The sequence below is a fragment of the Seriola dumerili genome, unplaced genomic scaffold (assembly GCF_002260705.1).
Source record: "Seriola dumerili isolate Sdu_G_001 unplaced genomic scaffold, Sdu_1.0 BDQW01000621.1, whole genome shotgun sequence".
Taxonomy (NCBI): Eukaryota; Metazoa; Chordata; class Actinopteri; order Carangiformes; family Carangidae; genus Seriola; species Seriola dumerili.
In genome coordinates, this window is record NW_019174876.1 from 1116820 (window position 1) to 1137764 (window position 20945).

The 20945-nt window shown below is 40.7% G+C and overlaps 1 protein-coding gene across 1 annotated transcript in view; it reads right to left on the minus strand.

Annotated features, from left to right (window-relative positions):
• Positions 1-16569: 16569 nt before the first annotated feature.
• Positions 16570-20945, minus strand: part of LOC111236335 (alpha-1,6-mannosylglycoprotein 6-beta-N-acetylglucosaminyltransferase B-like) — a 111913-nt gene continuing 107537 nt past the window's right edge. Inside the window, exons 15-17 of the mRNA XM_022765034.1 lie at positions 20415-20489; positions 17808-18091; positions 16570-16768 (exon numbers count right to left, since the gene is read on the minus strand). Of these exons, the coding sequence (XP_022620755.1) occupies positions 16570-16768; positions 17808-18091; positions 20415-20489 (558 nt within the window). The remainder of the gene's footprint in view (positions 16769-17807; positions 18092-20414; positions 20490-20945) is intronic.

The window sequence follows — 20945 nt, forward strand, 5'->3', positions numbered from 1 at the left end:
TATGGCAACAGTATGAGTGCTAATGATCACAGGTTTGCACTATCCCTGTTTTAGACTGTTTGTTATTTCCAATATATACACAAGTGCAACCAGCTGATGATGACAGTCCATCACTATGTTCGTTTTGCTCTGAAGTCACATTTCATCAATCGAGTGCAATACTGTGAGATCCCAAGTCCCTGGAATCGCCACTCTGAATTTGTTTAGTAGTGTGTGGTCCTGGATCTTTACTGAATCATCTGGTGTGAGCATTTTCTTTGTAAATTTGGCCAAATGTCTGTGGTGTCCCATGTTTTTAAAATTGGTTAAGATCATCTACAAAATCCTCTAGTGTGCAGCAATCATAATACAGCACTCCTGAAATAAATCCTCCTTCATGAAGGTTATAATGTTCAGTTTGTGTTGAAACTGTCTTAGAGAGGTGTTCTTTCAACTGTATGATCATTTTGGCGGCTGTTGATTTGTACTGTGTTATATGGACAGCTCTTTCTATTATATTGTCCACCCCATTTACTGTACATCAATGAGGGTAGGCTAAAGAACAGACACATTTTCTCTGTATAATTGATTACAGTTCAGCAGCAACCCCAAACTACATCCTCCTTGAAGCTCATAAAGTTGAATCAACACCTCCTTAGCAAAAACTGAACATTATAACCTTTATGAAGGAAGATTTATGCAGAGCTGTTGTATTAGTTTTTTAGATGGTGGTACCGGATAAAATGCCAACTGAGTGTATGTAGATTTGTACTTATGCATAGAAACACTCCAAATGCTCTAAAAAGGCTTGGAAATGTACATGTTTCTGTGTGTAACAAACATACAGTTTGCAGGTACAGTCCATTGCAGCTGCAGACTATAGGAAGTGAAATTCATTAAAGCATGAGTGTGATTTGAGCTTATGTGTTGTGGCATAATTCTCCACCATCTGCGCTGTTTGCTTATGGTCACATTGTATAGTTATTCATCCTGTTTTTTAAAGGATTTCTTTAATGAAAAATGCAAATTTGGAGCAACCGGCTGTCCCTGTTTTGTATGAGGCAGATGATCTACAGGGAATATGTACTGTACAAATAAATAGCCCGAGGCTGTAATACATAAACTAGCTGATTAAACTCTTGTGTTAAAATCACCTACAATGAGTTTCATTAATGTTTGTATTAATTACAATAATTCTGTGCCTGGAGCACTTATGAGGGTCACCTCAAGAGAATGTAAAATATCAACTTTGAATAAATGAAAATGAACTGTAGTTACTGGCCCAGAGCCAGCTCTTAGACCTCGAATAACAAGAACCTGAATCAATAAAAATGTGACCTTTTTTTTGAGTACATTTCAAAATCATTGTTAAGATGATCCTAGAGTTACCCCACTATGTCTTTTAGCATTGCATAGATTCTAGCTTCTAGCATAGATTGGGCAAACTGTATAGATAAAGAATAATTCAAGCAAATAAGCTTATTTTCCAAAACTGTGAACCATCTGTTAATTGTCTGGAAAATGTAGTGGTCATTATTAGGGTGAGGGAAAGATAGTTTTACTGGTAGAAACATTTTACATTTAGCATCCACTCGATGCTAAGGGTACAACCAATGTTGTTGTTTTTGTAGTTAGGACAGTTTCAGTTAGGTACAAGGAGCTGCAAGCTGGAGAGAAACATAAGCTGGCTCTGGGTGTAAGTGTAACTAAGCAGAGCAGAACTCAGAAGTAATTAGCAAAATATCTGCAACTTAACTACAAAGTGTCTCTAAACTAATCACTGTGGAACTTTCACTAATGTTGACATGAACAATTCTGACACTTGCTGTACATTATTACTTTTTTTTTTCAGCAGTAGTTATACTGGTCCCCTATGTACAGTAATAAATATATTAAAAAAGGTTGCTGTCATCTCCTTTTGGGACTCAATCCAATCTATACAGCGAAGTTTTTAACCATCTGCTGTTTAATAAAAACAGCCACGAGAACAGAAAAACCTTACAAGATCTTACTCCAAAATGGTGTTTAATGTTTCTGTCAGCCAGGAGAGGGATCGACTCTCGAGACCAAACGAATAAAAAAGGACTTAACTTGTGCGGTTTAAAAGAACAAAACTCATAAATGATAAACAGATTGGATTTCAGCAAAACACAGGATCTCCAATTATCCATTCAAAGAGACTTTCAGGCAGATACTCTTTGAGAAAATCTTATTATTTTCCAGTACATACTGTACTAATAGTAAATGCCCTAGAGGCTATAATACCGTACGGCAAGTAAATATATTTGGCCCTCATTCATATTGGCTTCTTCTGTCCCCAGTGGCAGTTTGTTGCCTCCAAGCAATCTCCTTGTATCCACCTGTACTGTCATGTAGAGATGTATATCTGGGCTATTTGTGTCTCATCATCCTGTCAACACAATCTTCAAAGTCTGTCACATGTCTCTGGGGGTTTACATGACCGTGCTTTTATTTTCATGTTGAATTTAAAATGTGCATGGAAGGATATGTACATTATGAGAGAGAGAGTCAGAGAGAGAGAGAGCAGGAATCCAAGAGATCGCGCTGTCCTGGTTCTGATAATAGACCATGGCAAACCAAGGCTGCTGGAAGTGTCTAGTGCGTGTATGTTTTTCCAGTCCGACTGTATCTATAATCCACTATTTCTCCTTCCATGTTGCCTTGGGCTGATCAAAGCTCCTTTCCGCTTTAGAAGAGTCCCAAGGGTCCATGCGTGAATAATACTACACACACACACACACGCACACACACACACACACAGACACACACAGAGACACGCAGTCACACATAGCCACACACCCTGATTCATAACAATCTCAGCTTTAATTAAAACCCATGTCTATTTTCTGAGCAGTACACACCAAACATGAAAACACGACATGAAACATGTCTTGCTCCAGTGTTTCATAAACCAGAGGTCAGTACTGAAAATAGGTCATGAACATGTTTTGTGCTTGCAAATAAATTTTCATTAAGAGGAGAAAATTCTTAAAACTGCCCTGAGTTGGAACAAGTTGAAGAATCACTTGAGGTTTTACACTTATTTTCTGAAGACTAACATTTCATAGCTCTAAAAATTCGTCTTGTAAATCCTCTTATGTTCACTACATTCCAGTGATTGACTTGATGCTGTATTTTATTTATTTTCTTGGTAAACCCACTTTCCTGTCATGTCTACTGAAGTTAGTGATTTTCTACAGTCTTCCTAAGTGATTCTTACACGTGCCCAAAATAGTCACTCCAAAGAAGCCACTGTGCTTTGATTCCAAGGGACACCAACACTACTGTGTGTTTTAGACCGTCTGTATCCATCACAATCTATTGTAGCTGTACTTGAAATATCTAAGATGATGTCACCATTTGGCCACTAGACGTGGAAGAAACAAAACATCACTGAACAAATAAATTCAAGTGCAAAAAAAAGCCTCACTCCCACCACATATCACTTACTACAATGAATGCTGCCTCTACCCATGTGTACTAATTAAACATGGAAAAATATGACCTTGAACTTAATGGATGGATCACAGTAATGTAATATTTACAAAGTGATGTACGTTTAGTGACAAAACACCTCTGTTTTTTAATAAGACACTAAAGTTGTTAACCGGTTTTGGAGCTAGCTAGCTAGATGCAGGTGTAGCCTGCAGCAGGCAGTAGACAATTAAATAAGTGGACATGAAATCATGTGCAAAAGGATGCAATACATACCCTAATAACAATGGCAGGTTTGAACTCATTAGATGAGTGAATGGCAGAATTAGAAGAGAGCGGGTATTTTCAGACCAAGCTGATTTTTTTGGCCCATGATGATGACTGACTTATTAGCCAATCTTGGATCTGTGTGCTGAGTTGGGTCTGGCTTTGGAGAGGGACACATCACACATCACATGTTCCCCTACAAGTGCTGTCTCACTGGGTTTCCTGGCAACAGGGACAAATCAGACTGGCAGTCTGGTCTGGACTGTATCGGTCGGCCACGGCATGACAGCAGTATGGGATAGGATCATCCATATGTCAGCCAGGTTCATAAAGTTCCCATACGCTGTTGTTGACCTGTCTAACATTAAAGTACAATTTGCAGTGAGAACTGATTTCCCAGATGCAATTGGAGCAATCAACTGCACAACCATTGCTATACAGGCACCATTAGAGGATGAATTTGCCTTGTTAGTAAAGAGCATTTTCATTTCATCAACATGCAAATAACAAGTGATGCACAAATGCGACTGAGTAATATTGTGGTAAGGTGGCCCACGATTCATTTACCCACAGCATGGTTGGGAACAGGCTACAGGCTGGCGGGACATGTGACTGACGGGTGGCATCTTGGTAAGCAATTAATTAATAAGTTAAATTAATTTAAAATCAACTCCTCTGAAGCTCACACGAGTGGAACTTTTTCAGTTCTCGGAACAGCAACAAGGCTGCATGTGTATATGAGGTACTGTGGCAACACAACAGACCTTGTTAATGATCGGAGATTTAATCACAGTACAGAGTATGATGAGGTCATGCAGTGGTGGTCTGAAGAGAAAAGGTGCAGCTAGGGTGAGACAGACTTCACTCACGAGTCCTTTGGCAGCGGCAACTAATATTCAGGTACAGAGAGTGTGTAGTTATTGGCAACTTTTATCACCATCACTGACCGTCCGGAAGTGATTCACGCTTGTATAGGCTTCAGTTTGTGTGTTGATTTTCAAACAACTTTCAAACACATTCTTAAAACCACAGAATGCTGTTTTGTTCAAATTGATATAAATAAATATGTAGAATAAATATGGTGTTGAAGCTGGTAATGAAGTAAATAAATAGATGCTACGATAAATAGCTATATAAATATCCGGGCTGCAATTTTTTAGTTCAGCTTGAAGTGAAATTTATGTCCCTGGGATCACCTCACATCAATTCAATAAAATAGATTTGTTGTTTTTTTTTTTTTTGTTGGTCTGGTTGATTAGATCTCTATTCAGGTTGACAGTGGACAGAGCTGTACTCTAAATTATTTGAGGTCACCAAACTCCATACTGACCGGAATAATAAAGATGTAATTTGTCCAACCCATGTGCCTCGATGCGGGAGAATGAGGAGGGTGTGAAGAGGCCCCCTTTTTTCCCCCCACAGAAGACATTTTGACATGTCACAGCAGGAAAAGGTGTAAATAATTAAGTTATTGTTGCTTCATTTTCAGGGTCCTGGTACTGTGCATGCTGATTCGCTTTCACACTGTCATGACTTTCTAGGGCACTTGGCTTGAACAGAGACATTGCTAATGTTCTTTGTAAAAACCTGTGCTTTTCCTTCTCTGACAAGTCATGACTGCTGTGAAAAAGGCCCATGAAGCTCAGTCTAGGGGGTGAATGTTAAAATCATCTCTGTAGATATACCACAGGTATTCAGGGCTTTTCATTTGCATTGACTGAAACATTAAAGCAGTGAAAAGGAAAAGGGACAAACTCAATACTATAATGGCCAGCAGAAAAGCAGGATTAACTGAGACAATTACCCATTTGCATTACCTAAAATGGTTTGCCGTGTACCATGGTGTTTAGAGTGCTAGTGCTGGAATGAAAAAGACAAAAGATTTGCAATAAAATGGACAAAGCTGCCATTAACAGGACACAAAATGAGACTCTATGGGTTCTGTTGACCTCATCAATGATGTGTATCACAGCTTGTGGACTGTTTTTGATGTGAGGAGCAGCGAAGACATTTCACAAACTCTGGGCGAGGCAGCGTATAAAGACAGACAAAGGAATCAGAGATCCGAATCTCTATTAGAAAATTAATTATTTAGATTTGCATTCAGGCCACAGACCTTAGAAGGAACTGGAGGATATAGAGTACATGTGGTGTATCAGGCAGTAGGCAGGCCTACAGCACATAAAACACAGGCTCATGTCCAACCTGCAGGCTGAAGTTTGATCAGTACAACTCAATATATGGTCTTCATTTACTGGGGAATTTTCCGGTCTCCTCTGTGAACACTTCAGTTTGCTGTTTTTCACATGATAGCTCACTTCAGGTAATTGCCACTCTCTGTCTTTGAGTCTCTCTTTCTCGCTTGCTTGCTGTCTTGCTTGTTTGCTTTCTTATTATGTGATCTGGTCGGTGTGTGAAGTGACGGGCGTTCAAGGTTGATTCAGACATCAGAGAGGACGCGTTGGATGAATGTTAAAAGATGCTCTGACTCCAATCCTTTTCAAAGGGGCCTCCTCATCTCCTCAGCCCGCCTGCTGAGCACCCTCACTGGGCAGAGGGAGGCTCGAGGCCAGCCTGTCTACCAGCTCTTCGCCTCTCCGCCATCTTTCATCATTCTCTCTCCGTTTTTCTGTCCTTTTTCTTTGAACAGAATCATTTACTGCTTGAAACAAGATGAGAGGAAAGAGACAATTAGCAAATGATTCTTCTTAAATCCTCATTCATGACTCAATTGGCCTTCGTTTTATTTTGAAATGTATTTGTTTTAATGCTTGTCAACCTCAGAGGGCACCTTTAACAAGACTCAGCAGCCCTTTACTCAGACAGTATTATGACAAACCATTAGAGTGATGCAGTAGTGCCATTGGCTGTGGAGACAGTTTGTGCAAGGACAAGCTTTGGAGTTTATTGTTTTGGACTGTTTTTTTTAATTTTTTTTATGCAAGTATCTCAGACAACTATTCATCATGAGACACAATATGGGATGAAGCTAAACTTGTCCCCCAATAATCATATATTTGTTGATTTTTAGGTCAGGGAATATCTAGGCAGTAAATAATAGACAGTAATGAACTATATTTCAATGTGTAGTCAGTCTTAACAATACACTGAAATATCACTTAAGTTATGTTGAAATTGTACTTATATGCGACCTAGATATCTACAACATTTCACATTTCAAACAAATTGTATCTGTCTTTTATCTAGATACCTTTATGTTTTGTGTTTGTTTTTATGTTTAGTTTTCACTTGATCGCCACTGATCCTGATGTTTGTGATCTTCATGGACAGAATCTAAAGGTGGAGCTGGGATGGAGAAGATTTGGGGCCCTCAGAATCACTTCTCTGTTCTTTGCAGATGATGTAGCTCTGTTGGCTGCTTTGGACTGTGACCTCTAGCATGCACGGGGGGTGGTCTGCAACTGAGCGTGAAGTGGTCGAGATGAAATTCAGCACCTCCAAGACTGAGGCCATGGTTTCCTGCCTGACAATGATAGATTGCTCGCTCCAGGTTGGGAGAGAGTTGCTGCCCCATGGGAATGACTCTTGAGTATCTCCAGATCTTGTTCATGAGGGAGGGTAAAATTGAGCCTCAGGGGGGTCCGTGTGATGTAAATTTCATCACTGAAGGGTGTATGTGAGGCTTTAGTGCAGACCTTCACATACCCACCTATTGGTGAAGTCTGTGTGGCCACTACGCTTCACTGGAGAAAAAACATGGACACTGAGTTTGAGGAGAGGCTGTGTGAGGAGGTCCACCGCAACCCTCACCTCTACAACTGACCTTTTAAAGAACAACTACAGTGGACAAAGTAGCTCTTATTCTTCTTGCATGGATGTCGTCAGTCCCCCAAGTGGACTCGAAGCAGAGTATAAATGAAAGCAACTATGTATCCGTGGTGTCCACAGCTGTCCGTGTACCACACGGTGTATGACCAAAAGTCAGAGACCTTAGAGACAGGGTAAAGAGCTCAGACATCCAGAGGGAACTTGCCTCAAAAAGAGCTAGTTGAGGTGGTTCAGGCATCTGATAAGGATGACTCCTTCGTGCGTCCCTTTGAGGGACTGCTGGGCATGTCCAGCTGGTAGAATACCATTGGATAGAACAAGAACATGCTGGAGGGATTTCATCTTATCTGACATGGGAACATGTCAGGATCCTCCAGGAGGAGCTCAGCCTGCCGCTACTATAAAACGCCTAATTTTCTGCTACTGAAGTGGATGGATGGATGTTATCAGTGTGAATCGCTGTCTGCCACTATGCCATTATCAGTTCAAACATTGGGGGCAACAACATTGGAGGTTTTCAAATTCTACATGGTGGCTTTTAAGGAAAATCCAGACAGTGAGCAAAAAGTCAACCCATGCTGGAAATGTCCATCAAAAATGTGATTTTAGACATTGTTGTGGGGAGTTTCTGTAAGTGCCTTTTGAGGAGCACCACTCGAAGGTTACACTTCAGCCAGCATTTTCTTTCCCACTACATCACTGCATGTATCTTACTGTGTCATGACTACCGCTGCTGAAACACCTCTTTTAGAATCAGGCGCCCCTATTTTTCACTCTCTCTCTATCTCTCACTAGTTCTCTACCTCATTACTGCACCTCCCTGAGGGGATCCTTATCAGTTTTAGCTGGCCTCACCTATGGCAGCTATGAAAGAGGTTGGAGGGAAGGACGACAGACGCAGGGATACAGGGATGATGGTACAATAGTTGGAAAGAGGGGTGCATACAAGAGAGGCATACTGCAGGTGAGGAAGAAATGTGGTTAGAGAGGAGATTAAGAGTGGAGAGTTGTCGTGGGGAGTCTGGGAAAGAGAGCAAAAATGGAAGAAATGCATGCTAATAAACAAGTAAGCACAGACAGGTTACTCTTAAAGTGTTCTAAAATCTGCATAGCTTATTGTTACACACCACTTTGAGCCACTGTCCTCTACTGAGGGAAAGAAAGAGAGACGGAGGAGGGTGGGGGATGAGGGATTTTCTCTCACCCGCTCACCTAGGGTATGTGTCGTTGATTTGCTGCTCTTTGAAATATTTGAGCATCTCTTTTATTTACACACAACTTTATTTATTCAGGCTCACGTCGACGCTCAGCAGGAGTCAGCCAGTCACCTATGCATTATTGACAAGGATACTGATGACTTATTGTGGCTCCAATCTCTTTCTCCTCCTCCTCCTCCTTTTCTTCTTTTCTCCCTCTTCTCCCCCTCCTCCCGTTACAGCTTCAACTTTGAACCTTATCCCCATCTGTCCTTCCTTTCCTTTTTTTTTTTTTTTCAATCTGTCTCCCACTCTCCTGGTAAGTCTGGAGATATATTACTACAAAACAAATGTGAATCACAGCTCCATCTTATTGTTGGAGATTAAGAGCGATTCATTCACACACTACACATTTAGATCTTCCTGTTGCTTTCAATTGCTGTCAACCCCCTTGCATAAATGCATATATACCTATTTAAAAACCCACACTGCTGCTTCATTGCTATGGATTCCCAAGTTTGAACTCTGTTAATCTTCGGTATTGGCACAGCAGGGGAGCTTTCTTTCTTTCCAGAGAGAGAGACGCTGAAATAGCAGCACTGAGGTGAACAGGAAACAGGCCGACTCCACCTTGATGTGAAAAGCCCAGCGGGGATCTGACCACATGACAAAAGGCACTGGATGCATCCTCCTCCTCCCCTACTTCAAAAGGATTCTGGCTTCATTAAAGTGCTGTGCCAGGAAGCATGAGAAAGTACTACAGAGAGACGAGTGTTTGTCTTCACAAGCGTAGGCGAGCTCGCACTTACGTTGCACGCACACATGCGTTCACCCAAAAGCCTTCACTTACTTCCACACATCAATACAGCAGCGCATACATAATCATGCATGTGGATACTCAAATGTGTGCGCACACACATACACACACACACACACACACACACACACACACACACACACACACACACACACACACACACACACACACACACACACACACAGCTGTAGGAGCCGAAGCTGAATGAGGCAGAGCAGTATGCTGAGGTAAAAACCAGGGGAAGTGGTAATTAGGGCAACACATACTGTAGCAGCTACAATGCACAAACAAACAAACAAAGTGTGTGTCAGCAAGACTGTTGTGCCAAAGGTCTGGTGGGCAAATTGGACCTGTGAGATCTCTTAGAGTCAAAACACAAACAAAAGGGAGAGGAAGAGGGAGGAAAGGGGTGAAAAATGAGAGTCTGGATTTGGGTTAAAATCTAGTGTCTGTGTGTGTTCGTGTCTTGAAAGTCTTGTTGTAATCAGCGATGGGGTATAAGGGCAGGGAGGGTATGCAGTGAATTTTTAAAGGATTCCCTGCGTTCCTCAGAGAGATATAATGAGTGCGTGTGCGTATAAACTTTATGTGTGTGGAGGTAATTGGAACACATCATGTATGTGTGCAGGCTACTATGACGACACGTCCATGCGTTTGTCAATCTTAAGCTGAAGAACGGCAGGTTCTGACAAACACGTTTCCTTTGAGTTATATATTTGTTATTGTCGATGGCTTGGTAATTATTCAGCTGTGTACATCAATCTGTTCCTGTACTGATTAATTATTGTTTAAACAGCATAAATAATATGCTTAGATGTGGTTCTAATTCAAATTCCATAGCAGCTGACAGACCAAATAGGACTGATAATAAGCTCATTAATTCTGCTTTGTAGATACAGTCACCCACACAGCCTGAAAACAGACACAAACAAAAATAAGACAGAGAAGCATGTGGAGTTGGAAAGACAGAATAGCCACACAAGTATATTTACTCATTTACTCTGTACTTGAGTTAATTTGACGTACTTTACTTCAGTATTTTTTTTTTCACTCTACAAGTTAAAGTTGTACATACAAAATATGACATTATTCTATAGTAGGACCACAACTAATGATTGTTTCATTGTTGATTAATGATCATTTTCTTAAAACAGTTAATAATTTGATCTCTGAATTGTCGATCCAAGTTACCTAAATTCCAAGGTGATATCTTCAAATGTCGTAACATATTCAGTTTACAAGTAAAATACAAGAGAAATGCAGCAAGTCCTCACACTGGAGAAGCAATGTTTGGCATTTCTGCTTAAAAATATTTTGCAATTAATTGAGCTCTATTAGCTCTTTTATGAATATATTGTGCTGCTTTACATAAAACTATACAACTGTTAAAACATTTAGTTCCACCTCCACCAGCTACAACACTAATATGCTGATTAGTGCCTCAATTATCATAATTAAATGATACATTAAGATATAATGACCCTGGCAAGGCTCCACAACAGATACATGACTTTTGATACTTTCAGTACATTCAGCTGATAATACTCATGTCATTTGATTGGAGGACTTCTACTTGTAACGGAGTATTTTTATTACATTGTTGCATTGCTACATTTACACATAAATATACTGTATGTATGTTGTACGTAGGGCTGGCAACTAAACATTATCGTCATTGATTCTGCCACCTGTTTTCTTGATTAATCATGTAATCGCTGTGTTTATAAAATGTCAGGAAATAGTGACTAACGCCCTCCACATTCAGACAAAGAAAAGCAGCAGCACAACGGAGAAGCTGGAACCATCAATAGTTTGGCATGTCTGGGTAAAAAATTACTCAGAAGATTAGTCGATGATAAATCAAATAAAAACACGAATCCGCTAATTGTTTCAGCTACACGATGAGTGTGCAGACCTAAAATCTTATTCTACAAATCTACAGGTGTCAAATTCCCTCAGCTGTGACTCACTCACTGCTGTTGTCTGCCAGCACCTCTTCAACAAAATTAATTCAAAATATATATATTTTTTAAGATCAGGTTCATGCCCGCTGAATCATTTCTTTCAGTTTTGCTTGTCATGAGCTTCACAAAGAACACACCGTTTCCAACCATGCATGTGAAGCATAGTCACCACTGTGGAGCCCGATACAAACATTGAGATTGGAAATTAGAATGTGCATGTACGCTTCTCTCTGTCGAAGAAAAAAAAGCTGCATCAGAACAAATGTTTAGTTAGAGTCTTAGTCAAACATGAACCTTTTTTAAACAGAAGGCAGACGAGCAGTTTTCAGTGAAGGAGGTTTGATTAGGAATCACTCTCAGCAATCAGCCATTCTCTGTGTAAATGTTTCCCCACTGTGGATTCACTGGTATATCAGCCAAAAAAACATTTCCGCCAGTCTTCACACTGAGCTGTGAATATTATCATGATAAAACTGATAACTGATCCTGGATGCTGTTCAATATTCTTTAGGCTCTGAAATCTTCTCCTCGGTGAAGGTGCAAAGAAATGTCTTTTTGACATCTTTATCAAAGGCAGAGAACAAATGCAGACCAATAATGTGGCTGGCACTGGCATCTAAATTCAGTTATAACATATTTTTGCACTGTTTCTTTTGCTTTACTTGCTAAAGTGGTTTGGTTTATGTTATTCTGTCTGGATGGGGGCTTCACTCAAAATGAATAGTGGAAACTAAAAAACATTCAGCTTGGATTGTAGCCTGAAGGTATTTTAACAACTACTTAGGCTCATGCTGTGTGGTGTATCTTCACACATGGGCAGGCACACACGCACGCACGCACGCACGCACGCACGCACACACGCACACACAGAGTCTGTGTCCTTCAGAGGCATGTCAAGAGATTTTTTTGACGGGGGGTCCGACAAAAAGGAAATGCAGCTGTTTCCCAATTTCTCATCTGGTTACTAGGCAGCCATGTGTATTAAGTTTGAAAGTCACCCTGAGAGTGGAAAAAGACTCGCAGAGAGAGACACAAAGCTCTGAATTTATAGGGTAAAAATTTATATCTGATCTCATAAAAGTATGCTTAGCCTCAGTATAGTATATGGCCCCTTGCACAGACACTACTGCAAATACCAAACCACAACTATGAACCTCGTCTCCTAAGAGTTACATTCATATTCAGCTCATTTGCATCAGTAATATATATCTGTTGCCTAGCAGGAAATAGTGTAAAGTTCATACAGTGCAGTTAAAAGTAAAGTCTTGGAGGTCAGAGAAGTGCATGGGCATAACAAGTGTTTAATTTCTTCAACGGAGGCCTCTGTTCCCCTGTGTAGTACTGAGAGCCAGTGTTATTTGTATCAGTATTCTTTATGTTTGACCATGACCACAATCGTTTCCTATTCCTCAAAGGAATACTTTGAGATTGTGGGAAATGTGCTTGTTTGCATTCTTACTGAGAGTTCAATGAGAGAATTGATGCCACATTTATATTTGTTTATTAAGGAAGCAATGAGTTCTTGGAGTCTCCTCACTGGTTGCTTGCCATCTTCACTTCAAGAAGTGACGGCACCCGGCCAAGAAATGTTACTACAAAGCTAAGCTTACTGTCGCCCGGCTCTGGCTTCTCATCGAACCTACTGATATGAGACTAGTAAAAATTTTCCAATATATCTCCCAAAAATTTTGACCTATTGCTTTCATCTAGAATCTTAACTAACTTTTTAGTTAAGTTTAAGTTAAGCCAGTTAAGCTAACTTTTTTGCCACAGGGTGACACGAGAAGAAGAAACAAACCAATTCATATGAACGAATGAATCATCATGGTCACACATTATGCTCATAGATGTGATACCTGAACCTTTCCACTGGCTGCAGCCTGCTCTGATGTGCCGTGTCCATGAAGGGAAAGAACTGCTTTTGTGTAGGGGGCAATGACTGCTCTCCTATGATCATTGTAAACATTTTACTCAAGTAGATGGATGAATTATGGAGATGAAAAGCATTCATTGCAGTTTGAATTGCTACTGCTGTTAAATTGAAATCACAGTGAGCTGGTGAATGAGGTGACACTTTTTCCCCACGGTAGTGCAGGTCAATGAGGATTTGATGAATCTACTTTGGCATTCACACCTGTGATTTATTATTCATTGAATTTTGCTTTAATCACTGGGATACAGACCGAGAGCAGCTCTGTTTCTCTAACACACACACACACACACACACACACACAACACACACACACACACACAACACACACACCCACACCAGGTCATCATTTATTGTTTAATAATTTCTTAGTTAATCAAGAAGCTTTGTATTGATTATGGGGACAACCTTCAATATTGTTGTGGTTAATCTGGCCTGGCTTGATTAAAAACAACAAAATAAATAGCGCCTTGCGGTTTACAAGAATGGGCGTACAGACGGTCAACCCAAAAACATAATGCCTCCGGCTCTGGCTGCCGTCACCATGAAGGAATAACAAAACATGAGATGCTGTTTTTACTGGAATAAATTTGTCAAAAACAAACTTTTACACCAAATACCAAACTGACACTACTTTTCAAGTTAAACTGACTCCTCTTGCTGGTAATTTGATGTTACATAATTCAATTCAATTTGCACAGGCCTCATGCACTGAAATGTGATAAAACATGACAATGCGGATAAATAACAAAAATAACAAAAATAACCATAAACCCTGTTTTCAGAGTAAAATCTCACTGTCACAGGGAAGAATACGACGTAGCTGGAGGCATTTGGAACATGTCATGAAAAAGAGGACAGAGATGTCAGAGATTTGGGACACCTGGACATGGAGCTGCATCTCGGGACTGACCTAGACAAACTACTTCAAACGACTTCTCAATGTCTCAGAGAAACTTTAGTTTGGAGGCCAATGTCGAAATGTGGTGTGAAAGGACCACAGTGGGGGTGGTGGTTGTTGTTGTCGTCACCTTTCGGCTGCTTCTGTTGGCAGTCATCACAGCAGAACACAATCTGCGTAGTTGATTTGGCTGATTTAGGTTTTCATGTCAAATGCCCTTTCTGATGCAACCCTAGGTTTAAGGAGCCGGGGATCGTACCACCCACCAGGGGATCAGCGTCAGTGGTCAACCTTCTCTACCACCTGAGCCACATCATTTTCATGAAATCAAACCCCATTTTTGATGCTTCTGCAATAGCCACTCATTGTTTTTACATTTAGTAATTATCTCTCTGCTGGCGGAGTCCGCCATTGCCACGGTGAGTTCAAATGGCCTACCTACACACCAGGGATTCATAGGAAAAGATTAATGCGTGTAACTCAGTGTTACATGCATCAGCGTGCACCCAGCATCAGCATATCAGCTGATATCAGCAACATTTTCTACTGCTGCCACTTCGCATTAAAATAATTAAATGGGCAAAAGGCAAAGTGCCTTTTATTGTGAAGCAGTAACAGGAAAAGCAATGTATTTGTCATGGAGGATAGCACCTGCTGTGATCATAAAGGAAACTAAAACTACACCCTTTCAGTTGTATCAACACTTTTTGTGTTTTCGAAAAATGGCGTTCACAAGGGCAAAACCATGTTTTGTAAAGTCACTGTGACCCTGACCTTTGACAACCAAAATCAAATCAGTTTGTCCTTGAATCAAAGTGAATGTTTGTGCCAAATCTGAAAGGTTTCCCTTGAGGAGTTTTCAAAAAATTGCTTTCACAAGGCCAAAATCATGCTTTGTGAGGTCAGCGTGACCTTGACCTTTGACCACCAAAGTCTAATTAGTTCATCCTTGAGTGATTTGAAGAAATTCCATCAAGCTGTTACTGAGATATTGTGTCCACAAGAATGGGGCTGATGTACTGTAAGTAAGGACGCATGGACAGACAACCTGAAAACAATATTATACAATATTATTTTCAATATCTAATAACTTTAAAAAGTAAAAGCACATTGTTGTTATCAGCAAAAGTAGATATGTGTAACAACTGATTAAAACTTCCTCCTTGACTTATAATTGACATCTTTCAGCCTGTGCTGGCCGTCGTCTCCCTGTGAAAGGGATCAAACGTCCTTCCCTACAGTCGGATGGATTGATGGAAATCTGGATGACTGCGGATGCAGGGAAGTGCAAGAGAAGAAACCCTCCAACTTAAAAAGATAGCCAAGAACTGAGTGAAGACCAGATGCAATATAAAACCCACCTCGACACTTTGATCTGTTCTGATTTTTTTATTTTATCATTTTTTTCCCCAACAAAAGCCCAGAGGACTCTTTAAAAATCCAGCTGAGAGCTCTGAAGGCTTATTTATTGAAAAATAATCTTGTACCCTTTATCTTTGTCCTCTGTCCTCCTTTCTTTTTGCGACCAGAGATGATTGCATTGACCAATGTTGCCTCAGACTTGGGGTTCAGTCTGATAAATGACTCTGTCCGTCATTGGAGGAGGGAGGAAAAACCGAGGGAGATAACCCGGCTGTCCATCATCCTTTGTCCAAGTGCAGAGTGGAGATTGGATATTGACCCGAGGTTGCCTTCGCCAAGCCACAATATTTGAGGACTCTGTCATAGAATGACACTATAGTCCCAATACAGAGTTTCTTTGCAGTCACAAGTGTACATTTTTCAACTTCTAAGCCATTATTTTTTGCAAGATGCAGTTCCAAAAATGAAATGTATCACATCTTGTAGAAACTGTTATCCTGTTGTCGGAGGGTTAATGTGAACGTTGGTTGGCTTGGTGAGTTGTAACCCAGCCTTTACCCTTAAGTAGAGTTTACTTCCTTGTTGTAACGACACCTGGTGTCATTGCTACCCTGTTCTAGCAAGTCTTGCTGCTATATGCCTCCAGCCTGTTACAGTGTAACGGCTGCTTTTACAACTACAGTCAACCACAATCAGCTTGGCAGCTATCCAAGCCTACTTCAAGCTCTTCAAATCACTGCATGCCTGTTCCTCATCATCCCACGTTTACTGATTTTAGGGCGAAGCTGCCTCTCTGCACCATTAGGTAATTTGTCACACCTGCTCTGGCTGTGGCTGCCTTCCAGTGTCCCTTTACCCCACCTATCTGTGTCTAATTCTTCTCTGTCTGTCCTTCACATGCCCTGCCATTATAAACAGTTTCTGCACAGCGCCACCTGGCCGCGGCGGAAGTCTCTGCAGGGGCAAAGACGTCTGTATTTGGGGGAGTGACCTGCACAGCTGAAGAGGAGGGGTTCCCGCTGGAGGCCGCACTCCTGTCGCACCACCGAGAACGCTGGGAGGATGTGGTTGATCTCTGAGTCTACCACCTCGCACTGCACCTCCAACCTGAAGGATGAAACAGAGTGGCAGAAGTCTGAATACACACTGGGCTCAATCGATTTGAAAATGTTCTTGTTGTGTTCTTCAAAGCATAACTTTGAAACTTACTTACTTAATACAAGTAATAAAAAGTTATTTTTATTTGAAACAAGTAACAGGAAAGTGGAACTGGCATAACCTCAAAATAAATGGAAAGTAGAGAAAAGAGAGAGATTTCATCACTTTCATCATGCGACAGATGCCAATTTAAAACGAGAGGGAAGGAATTTAGTGGAGAAGCCACAAGGAAGTCAAAAAAGACTTGCAGGTATGAGATGTCATTGTGAGAAAGATAACTTGTGTCAGAGAACAGACTTTAGCTACAAGGAGGAGTAACAGAACAGAAACAAAGGAGAGAGGCGTTGTAAACTAAGACACACAGAAAAAAAGTGAAGATACTTGGAGGATGAAAGGAGAACAAAGAGTAAGAGTTGGAACTGAAAGTAGTCAGGAGGGGAGTGTTTGGAGGAGAGACTCAAACACCAGACCGCTTTCAGTGTTAGAGCTTCAAAAAAAAAAAAAAAAACGGCAACGTCTGTAACTCAAGTTTCTGCTTCACCTGCCTGGAGCTGATACAGTAAACTAAGTAAATACCTGGTGAGACTCTGCCTCACTCGTTCTCATGTAAAGTTTGAATGTAGAATCTAAGATAAGCACATTTGTTTTTATTTTCACTTCAAAAGGAACAACATTTACTTTCAATTAATATCTGAGAAGTTATCCATCCAGGCTTTTGGACCCATAGCCTTTGTTTGAATTAATCTAGCTCATTATGTTTGTACTGAAAAATATACCACGACATCGCCTGTTCATTTACAATTTTTCTTAATATTGAACACAGACAAAGCTTACAATGTGTGATGAGATGTCACAGTATTGTTATCATGATTTTTGTGGGCATGACGGAATCCCAAACACTGTAACGAAAAGTATTGTTGTTTTGTTGGACCTAAACTTCCTGTTAAAGTTTGATTGGCAGACAGTAAGTTACTTTAGGCTGACTTACCCGCGCAGGGCTTCCTTGTTGTTGATGAAGCGGAAGTGAGCTGGCTCACAGATGAAGCCTGCTGACTGACATGCCTCCACACAGGACTGGCCCTCTTGAGATACGAGCAGCCTGAGGGAGCTGAGAGGAGGCCAGGCAGGGGGAGCCGTCACATTGGAGGCCCAGCCAAGAGCTGTGGAATTGGGCAGAGGCACAAACAGAGGTCCAGTAATCCTGGTGCCCCCAGCAGACCCCTGTTTGGAGAGGTTGGCTGGAATGAAGGCAGGATCTGGGGCACAGAAGTCCTGTAGGTGAAAGATACAGTAGACATAATAGGTGCAATCATATTATTGTGGTACCACTGTTGGAAGAATACCTCAGAATGTGTCTTTTACTGTATTTATTGGCAGAATTTTGATGCAGCTTGGTGGAGAGCATATTAACAGTAGGTTCTTTCATATAGCAAGCGTTTTCTACAGTGTCTGCTGCCTGGGAAGGATAAATGGTGGCTTAGAGGGCACTACTCCACTGCCATAGCTACTGGTTATAGCCAATACTACTAACAGCATGTATCGCTTGCTAGAGGTTGCTGCTACTACTGTACTGTAACACTGTGTCTATACAGGAGGCGTAGCGTGAGCAGTACGTTAGCGGAACAACTTTTGTTGTTTGTTGATACTATTAGCTTGCTTCACATGCTTTGAATGTTCGAATGATGTTTTCAAAATACACAAGAACAGTGTAATGATTTTTTGCATTATTAGTTAAAATAGATTGTGTTTGTTCATTATTTTCACTTAGATGAAGATCTGAGAATATTTTAGGACAAATTTATACATAAATGTGACTAATTCGAAAGGGTTCACATACTTTTCTTGCCACTGTACACAGTTAAAGTGGCAAAAGACAACTTTTCCTCCCATAACATTTCCAAGTGGTAAAAAAAATCCATAAAGTTTTTACCAGCCCTATCAGTCACATTATTGGCCCTCTCTCTGGTCCAGGGTTGAATTTCAGTCACAGTCTGACCATGGCTCTCACCACTGAGTGAATGCCCATCTGAGGTTCACTCTTGTTTTACACCAGTTTTTCTCACTCTCCCTCTTCACCCTCTCTGACAACGAGGCTCTTTTTCTTTTGCTGGGTAGAGTTTCCACAGTCACTCTGGTTGTTCCACTGTCGGCCATTTCTGCTAACTGGAGAAAGCAACTGATAGCTACCAGGGAAAACAAAAGCAATATGCTCTTTCTGTTTTGGTTGCACAAGCACTTCTTATGTCCTGTAAATCGAGCCTTCGTTTTTCTGTGAAATTTTGTGCCCGGTGGCTGACAGAATTGTATAGTGAAAACGAGGCTTATGGGGAACCAATCCAAACGAAGATCATGTCATTATTCTATAGCTATTATACTGTGCAATGAACATTTACTTCATAATGAAGTAGAAGAAAAAAAGCAAAAAACATGTCACTTTAATATAGCAAGTTGAGCTACATATGATATATGATATCTATAAACAGCGTTTGTAGACCCAGATTGGATGACCTGGATGACTGATGTGGGGGTGTGGGTTAAGTGTAACAGCAATACTATGCCCTGCATTGTTTTCCTTGGTTTGATGTCAGTGGTTTCCATGGTCACATGGTGAGACATGGCGGAAAACTGAAAACAGTTCAACACTCATTAACTAATATGTCAGTGGCAAACAGCTGTGCAAGTTGACAAGAGCTCAGCTGCTGTCTCACTCTGTGCCTCTGCTGCCTACATGTCCAATATGCCTTACAAAGGACTGAATTAAAAGAATTAATATAAAAGTATGTTAATCATGCTTAAAAATTCAAGTGTGAGACAAAAAGAAGTTGCTAATTTAGCCAGCTGCTATAGCAGGCTGGTGTATCATGCACATATGCACCATGCATGCATATATGCTAAAAAATAATGAAATATAATGTGACAGATATACAATAGAAGTAAAACAAAAACACTAGAGAAAGCACAAAGATTCACCAACTGTTAGCCCACGTTTCTATGTTAAATCTTGGTAAACAGGAATCTAGTTAAATCTTCTCCTGTCTCTCTTTCGACAGTATAAATGCTGTAGTAGCAGTTTCTGAGTCCAAACCAGCTGCCAGTCAGGAGCTGACAAAAGTTGACCAGAGACCCTCTGCAGTTTGTCTGACATCTCATGTGGGATTATTAAAAAAAGAAAGTCTCTTTCCTGCCACTCCTATATCATTATCATCCTCACACTTCTGCCTCTTTCTCCTTAATCATCCCTCCTCATTAGTGTCAGAAGACCTTCTGCTTTAGAGCCGCCGGGCAGATATGTGGTTCGTAATGAGAGTTAGCATGTAGATTAATCACAAGTCTACATACATGGAGTACAGAAACAGAGACACACACATGCACGCACACAGAAAGACACACAGACACACAGACAGACACACAGACACATAAGCTGAGATGTTCAGTGCACACAGTGATGAAATATTGAGCAGAGTAGGGAGTCTAAGAGCTGGTGAAAAGATTATATGTGTGAGAGAGGAGTAGTGTCTACAAGAGACAATCTATGCGTGTGGGTGTTATGCTCACAGCTCTGTGTACATTTGTGTTGACATGGACTGGACCTCACCTGATGCTGTATGTAGGCATGTACTCTCTCCAGCATCCCCTCACAGGTGTACTCATAAGGCAGATATGGCTCAACCTGAAAAAACACACAGACAAAAACACACATTGCTAAATTTTCATATTTTGCATGTATTATAGTGTCCTTTTTTCCCCTGTCATTTCATTGTTCACACTAATTGCAATAAATTGTCCCCTCTCCTTGTTAATTTCAGCAGATGAATGTTTCTATTGTCAGATTTCTGCAAGGCCTAATCACAGTATGTCACAACTTGGAAACTCATTAGGCTTTATTTGCATACCAATAGATCACACCCTGCAGTGATGTGCAGGTTTTATAACTAAAGCACACTTGATTGGCCTAATTAGAGATGAGCTGGACAACACACACACACACTATATATATATATATATATATATATATATGTACATACACACACACACACACACATATATGTAGGGGGGGAGAGAGAGCGAGAAAGAGAGTTTCTTGCTAATACCAAAAAATGTGTGAACAAACTGTCGTGCACAAAAC